Source organism: Erythranthe guttata, chromosome 4 (genome assembly GCF_056151865.1).
Source record: "Erythranthe guttata isolate IM_541 chromosome 4, IM_541, whole genome shotgun sequence".
NCBI lineage: Eukaryota > Viridiplantae > Streptophyta > Magnoliopsida > Lamiales > Phrymaceae > Erythranthe > Erythranthe guttata.
The window spans coordinates 7,656,748-7,664,796 of NC_142536.1; the positions used below are offsets into that span (position 1 = coordinate 7,656,748).

The window sequence follows — 8,049 nt, forward strand, 5'->3', positions numbered from 1 at the left end:
ATTTAAGCGATGTTATTAATTTATCAAGATTCTAGTGTATCACAATCTATTATTTTATTTTTTTTATTATGTTTAGGAAAACCATCAAGAAGCAATTAATGCGAACTACAGGTGTACATGGAAAGTATATAGATGCTGCTGGTGTGAACAGAGCGATATATTTGTATTACATTAAATATGGTAAAAAAATCACAACGGTTAAATTCGGCAGAGAAAATCTTCTATAAATCACGACCATCAGAGAAGATCGAACAACTTCACAATTGTTATTTTCCTTGTCTGAATTTCTCATCCCATCAGCCATGGAAAACAACAACAAAGAATTAAGTATTTGCAAGAAAAAAACAATGGGGCGAAGAAAGATTGAAATTAAGAAAATAGAAAAGAAAAGCAGTCTGCAAGTAACATTCTCGAAGCGGAGAATAGGCCTGTTCCGAAAAGCCAGCGAACTCAGCGTTCTCTGCGGTGCGGAAATCGCAATCCTCGTGCAATCTCCGGCGAATAAGATCTACTCATACGGCCACCCTTCCGTCGAAACTTTGCTCGACCGCTACCAGACCGGCGGAGGTGGCGGAGCAGCCTCGAGTATTATCCCTTACAGGGAAGATGGGAGGAGTAAGTACGATGAAGCTGTAAAGAAACTCGAGATAGTAAAGAGATCAATGAAGCAAGAGAGTAGTAGTATTATTAGTACAAGATTCTGGTGGGATGAACCGATGGAGGGCATGGAACTTTACGAACTTGAGGAATATGCCGAAGCAATGGAAGCTTTGAAGGATAACGTCTTGCGCAGAGTGGACGAGATGGAGAAGCAGAAATCGATCGCTGCTTCCGCTTCCATGTGGGATCTTGATCCTACTTTCCAGATTAATTATCAAGATTTCGATGTAAGTTATAACTTTCTTGACTTTCCTTTGTGTTTTTAGGGTTTCTAGGGTTTGTCATGAAGAACTTCAATTTTTTCAAGAATCAAATCATGACTGCATATGCGTTCATTAAATTCAGACATTAACATGAACTGAGTTTTGGATCATTACAAGTAGTTTATTCATTAAAATTTCTTGTCAGATTCTTAAAAAGTTTCCTTAAAAGTAATTGTTAGTGCAGATTTTTGTTTGATTAGTTTTTTTTTTCCTTTCTGCCTTAGGGTTTTTATGGTTTCGAAGAAGCGAATCATCAATACGTTTATAAAATTTTGACAAGTAGCTGAAATCGGAGGTTCAATAAATTGATGTCTTATCATTACAAATCCATTTAACATTTCTTGCCAGATTCAATCGTCTACATATATAATTGTCTATAGTTTATAAGTTGATCATGTTATTAATAGACAATAGTTGACTCTTCGGCAGGGATTTGAGAGCGAGTTAGAAGAGATGTTGAAAGGGGAGGCCGGAGAAATTTTTTAAAGAGATTGTTGTTCAAGAAATTCTTTTCCCACTTTTTTCTCATAATTATATTACCTAGCATTTTATCTTGCAACCAACGTAAAAATCAATTTACCTAATAATTTCACCTTTTTAATCATTATTTTCCTTAAACCAAGCACTATAGTTTAGTGAATTAATTGTTGTTTCATCCTCAGAAAATATAAAAAAATACTTTATTCATATTCCAAGAATGCTCAAGTGTTTCTTTATATTCCTTTTCATACAGTACAATTTAGTAGACATCGGTGGATTTTCTTATTATTGGTATAAAAATGAACTAAAACACTCTTTAGAAAACATCAGCACTTTTTTTTAGAAGGCCCCTCACGATTAATCGTTGCAGCGGTGATTAATCGGCGATAAATCGGAAATAAATCAGTTTTGTAAATTTAATGTAATATAATTATAAATACTCAAAACATATATAAAAAGATATTTAAACGTAATTTTATCCCATCAATTATATATCATAATTACACAATAAAATTTTAATAATAATAAACTCATAATATAATAAAAATTCTTACAAATAAAAATATAATGAAAATCCTGTGCGTCCAAAATTATGTTTGAACATTGTAAGCATATATCATTAGGTCCTTTAAAAATAAAAATTAACATAAAAAAATTAAAACAATGCATAAAATCATTTTTGACCGACTTTTGACCACCTTAAACTGCCTAATAGGCAAAAACCGAATTTTCAAACCTTTACAAAGAAATCATAAAGGTATTAAACCGCCCCTACCTCCGCCTCGGAGATCGACCGATTAATTGGCCGTCTCGACCGAGTTTTAGAACACTGTTATTTACTATATCATATATACTAAATAACTACATATTATAAGATACCGGGAAAAGTTTCAAATCCTATATCTTTTAGCACCTAAATGAATAAATAATTCACACTTTATTTGTTCATTGACTCAATTGCATGAAACCACCGCAGTGTTTGTAAAAATCGAAATAAAATCTATTTTTCAATTGACTTTCTAATGTAAATTAAATAAATGATTAAATATACAAAAGCCGTTTTATAGATGCTACACATGATGAAATACATTGGATGATCTTGAACTATTGATTTACACATAGTAACACATTATGATTAGTGAGTAGTTATTTGAGTTAATTACACAGAATCCTTTGTGTAATCTCGAATGGCTAAAGAAATCCTAGTGTTTAACAAAATTGACACATACCCCTTATATTATTTTTGACAAAGCACATTGCCCCTTAACACGAAATGGATTGTGGCCTTGCCGGAAATGACTAACTTACCCCTAATTGCAAATAAAGCAAAACTCTCCCACAACGAGAAAATATAACAACAAAATACTCCCCAAACCCAAATTGTATCAAAATATTATAAATGTTGTGGTAAAATGGCCTATTTATCTAGCTCTTTAGTTTGTTTTTGTGGAAATACATAAAAATGTAAATAACAACACAAAGAGAGAAAGAGAGAATGCAAAGAACAACAATCTGTATAGAGAATATTGTGTGTTTAGGGGAGGGGAGATTCTCATTTATATAGGTGTAATCCACCGGAAGTTACAAAGGAGTTACAACCACTACAATGTGTGGGGATAATGGGGCTAGTGGGAAGTTGAGAATTTAAAGTGGAATATGGAGGTTACAACCTCTCATTGTTAGGATAGGAAGACCCATTTTTCCATATTATTTACAACACTCCCCCTTGGGGATTCCTATCAAAAAACTACTGTGCTTTTCATGTTGCCTCGTTAAAACATTCCGAGTAATAAAAACCCAGTGGGAAAAAAAAAACCTCGATTAGGAAAAATAGTACAACGTACAATCTTTCCAATCAGCATGTGTTGCCTCGTTAAAACCTTGGCGAGTAACGAAAACCCCATAGGAAAAATAAACCTCGCACAAAGGAAAAAGAGTACAACATGGCACCCGAGTATCTTCTGGATATTGAGTACCTACACGGTACTCCCCCTCAAGTTAACCCCCCCGATATGTACAAGGGAGTGAGTTCGGATTATCTACTCAAGTCAATAGCCTTAACATGTTTTCAAAAGTTGACTTTAGGAAAATCTTATTCTTAAAGTTGGAGCAGTTATCTCAAATTTTGATATGCGGGATCATTATTTGTTTAGGCTATTGTTGTTGCTGATTGAAGAAAACTTCAAAGATATGTACATGGAGTTGTCACTTTAATGAAGCTCATCTTCATTTGCTCAATGCATACTGTATTACAGTCAAATACAATCCCATAGGATCTTCTGTGTTAGTCAATTCCCAGGAATCTTGAATATGCCTAATCATGGCTTCAGGCCATGTGCATTCACTCACTATCTCGTGAAGCAAACAACATGCATGATTTGATCTAGTGACAACTAAGGTACATTTCATAGAACCCCAAGACATAGCTATTTTCCCTATATTAAACCATTGATTGTGAACGAGCTTTCTATGGATATGACTTCCAGTTAATGCCAATATAAACCACAAGTTTCGCCTCATTCATTGATGCATAGGGCGTGACGGTAAGTTGAGATAATTATATCTAATAAATTTACCGAAAACGCTAAATCATATCGAGGACATGGATTCAAGCATAATAATGCATATTTGCATTACATATGGCATTTCTGGTGCTAACACTTCCTTGGCCTTCTCCATGGGACGGAATGAATCATTGGACGTATTCCACTGTCAAACTCCCATAGGTGTTACTCGAACATTTCTCTCTATCCATAATATCTTCTCCATGTAATTCGATTAATGGACAAAAATATAATTGACATGATAAATTTTAAGTTGGTTGAGACAACAAATTAGTCTCATTTAGATCTTTGATCTTGAACTCAAATTTTCAACAATTGAGTTTCTCTTACTTGATTTCTTCAGGAGTCCAGATCAAGTTCATGTCCTTAACATAAATTGTAGTAATGGGAACAATAAAAACAAATTATTGTTCACATATTCTCTTCTGGAGCATTTACTCACTTATAATATTATCATATTCTTCCGAAATATTTGAAGCCTCGATTTAAGTGAACGTCTCAGCCTAACTGAGTTTATGTTCCGTGGTCTGGAACTAATTGGTTCAAAGAAACATAGTCTTTTAAGGACTTTTATATAAATATTTGTATATAGATCCCCGTAAGATACTTTCTGGCCACGAATTTAATAACATTCACCATGAAAGAGTATAACTCTTTAAAATCAATCTCAGGTTGCTGAGGAAATCCTTAAACTATGAGATGAGTCTTCGAGCTCCCAATCTCTTTTGCCCATAAATCATTGTACTATGAGATGAGTCTTCTGGCTCCAAATCTCGTTCGAGCTATGAGATGAGTATTCTGGCTCCTAATCTTGTTTAATCTATGAGATGAATCTTCTGGTTCCCAATCTCATTTGAGCTATGAGATAAATCTTCTGGTCCCCAATCTCATTTCATTGATTGAGCTATGAGATGGCTCCCAATCTCGTGAACTATGAGATGAATCTTCTGGTTCCCAATCTCATTTCGTTCCTTGAGCTATGATATGAGTCTCCGGGCTCCCAATCTCGTTTGAGCTATGAGATGAATTTTCTGGTTCCCAATCTCATTCCATTCCTTGAGCTATGAGATGAATCTTCTAGTTCCCAATCTCACCCTTTTTACTTTGTGAGTACTCACTTATATCCTATGGGTGAAATTCAAGGAGTTGTAGGAATTACTGGTCTCTACACTTTTCGTTTTATCAAGAAATCAAATTCAGCTCGAGTTGTTTTTTCTTATTTAGGCCCATCATCCCATTGTTTATACTTATCAATTGACCGGCGTCTTATCTCTTCACTCGATATAAGTTCAGGAGCTATTGTGTAAGTAAATATGTCATCGATGATCATTTCAGTCTGATACCACATCTCATTCATGCATGAATAACTAATCGAGATGTTTCTATTCTCAGGAATGGATATTATTGTCGAGGCGTCCCTCAACTTCGTCTGCAGGACGAATCCATAGTTTAGAATTATTTTATGAGATGGATCAGGTGAGATCCCATTTGTACTAGTGTTAACCAGATACAATTATTGGGCATTTATCCACTTCCAGGGATGAGAGTTCTTTTATCCCGTTTATCTCCCCCTCTTCTGGGCAGGGATGCAAGACTGGTTAGCAGGGATTGATGGCCTACTCGTATTTCGTCCTTTTTAGGACATCCATCCTTGCAGGCATATTTGATGGCCTACCCGTATTTCGTCATTTTTAGGACATCTATCCTTGTAGGCATATTTGATATCTTGTCGCCTTTTCTAAATAGAGAATGAGTCAGGCATTATTCGTTCTACACGACTTCATATTGTTCTTTACGAATATTAGTATGGACATTCTTTGCAGATTTCTAAGTCGTCCCATACGACTTGACGCCGTTCTTCGGGAATGTTACTATAGACATTTCTTGCAAATCTATATTGTCATCCGACACGACTTCACGTCGCTCTTCAAGAACGTTAGTATGGATGATCTATTAATCTATGTATCAATTCTCTTATGTAGGGGATCTTGATGAGACACGGTGGGGTCGTCTCACACGACTTCACGCCGTTCTCCATGAACGTTAGCGTGGACGTTCTTTCCTCCCCTTAACGGCGGGAAGACAGTCTCATCAAAGTGACAGTCCGCATTTGAGCGGGTAAGAGATCGTCTGTCTAAGGTTCTAAATTTAAGTTATAGATGTTGATACATATTTCACATATATCTTCTTGGACTACTTCCAAGAAAGAAATTGAATCATTACAGGTATGTGCGTGTGCTGACATATAATCAAATTACTTGATTTCGAGCAATCGACAACTTATGCTTCTGGCATTCAAATTGTGCTTCTACATAACTGTGTCGAAAATTCCTCTAATTTTCCCTATATACGCTTCTGGTCGTACACGTTAGAGATGATGCACATATACTCGATTTCTTGTCTCCAATGGTTTCAACAAAATAACCATTAGCTCAAATATTTTTAAAGTTTAATAATGTTCTACTGGAACGTCGAGAAAAATTGAGCTACTTCAATGGGCAATATTGTGCCATTAGATAATATAATGTGGACATAACCATAACCATCTATCAAAACTACATTTGCCTCATTTAGTTATCAAAGAGTTCTTGCTACAAATAGACATGAAAATAATAAATTACGACTTATCTCTCAGGATAGTATGTGTTGTCGCACTATCTGCCAGACATTTATTCCCACATGTCTGTCTACATAGTTATATAAATCTAATCATATATATTATGTACTTCAGGTACTAAGTAAATTCATCAAGCAAACACCACTGAATAACATAATAATTAACTTAGAACATATAGTGACATAAATATATGATCCAGAGCATAATCTAAACATAATGAAAATACGAATATGGTTCATAACATGAGCAAATAAAATAAGATGATTGTAATTCAATAAACTAATAAGCACGAGTAATAAAATAAACATAATGCATGAAATCAACAGTTCATTCATTTCCCAACATGGGTTATTTGGTCAGATGTGCCCAAGTATGGAAGCAGAGTGACGAGCTATACATTGAAAACATTTACCTTTACCAACTTAGTCTCTGTTGATGCATTATTATTTGCATCTTCAGCCCCAACGTTCCTCACACTTCAGGTGTGCGACCAATGCTTAGATCCACCATATAGAAAACATATATCTATGTTGAGCTCTATTCGGATTTTAAAATTCATATACAAATCGTTCATGAATTCATTTGTTCCTTGCTTCAGGCAAGTGTATTGTCTTTTGGTAATCGAAACGACTAGCCAGAGTATCCCATTCTTTATGGGGACCCTCGTTTGATGAATAGCCCAAACGAAGGACTTCATCTAATTATCTCGTAATCAGAAACATAGTCTCAGCTTTCTGGGCTTTACCTAATATATTATCCTTGAAAACAATCATTCTCTATTGCTCACTAAGCGTATGGATCTTAACATCCATTCTCCAACCAACAAAACTTTCACCAAATACATTAAGTTGGGTAAACTTGAGTTTGCTCATGTGTTTTATCTCAAATCAAATAGAATAAGGAATATTATTTTTTTATGGGAACGTAACCTCCCTAAACAATTTCATGAATATTAACTTATTAGAACATCGGTCTAATAATTCATATACTACATGTTCATACACATTCATGGATTTCATAAGATAAACTATAACGACGAACGAAATATTGCTTTGCCATTTTTGTATCACAAAAATACATATGGCAGATAAATAATGAATCAATTGAATGGAATTCTCCATTAGAGATGGACCAAATTCTTCATGCAATTAAGACAATAAAAATTTGCCAAACATCAAAGACATATAGCATGCTCTAATATTGGTATAAAAGGAAACCAAAACCGTATAACTTGCCATGATATAAATCATAATTAGCATGTATATACATCTCATACAAATTCCACGAACTAATTTAAAATTATTGAGATAGTTAATTACCAATTACCTAAAGATATCCATAATGTAAAATTCATACAATCGGATCGGGCATAAGTGATAATACATAAAGAGCACGAGACAAAAGAATATATCACGAGATTTCATCACTTTAAATCTCAAACATTTATATCATCATATATAGCAAA

The 8,049-nt window shown here is 34.5% G+C and overlaps 1 protein-coding gene across 1 annotated transcript; it reads left to right on the forward strand.

Annotated features, from left to right (window-relative positions):
• Positions 1–256: 256 nt before the first annotated feature.
• LOC105954724 (agamous-like MADS-box protein AGL61) lies at positions 257–1,055 on the forward strand. Its single transcript, XM_012978403.2, has one exon. The coding sequence runs from the start codon at positions 303–305 to the stop codon at positions 924–926; it is 624 nt and encodes a 207-aa protein (XP_012833857.2). The 5' UTR covers positions 257–302; the 3' UTR covers positions 927–1,055.
• The last annotated feature ends 6,994 nt before the right edge of the window (positions 1,056–8,049 follow it).

Excerpts from the sequence above, each read along its gene's own strand:
- LOC105954724 (XM_012978403.2), top strand. The coding sequence starts at position 303 with ATGGAAAACAACAACAAAGAATTAAGTATTTGCAAGAAAAAAACAATG.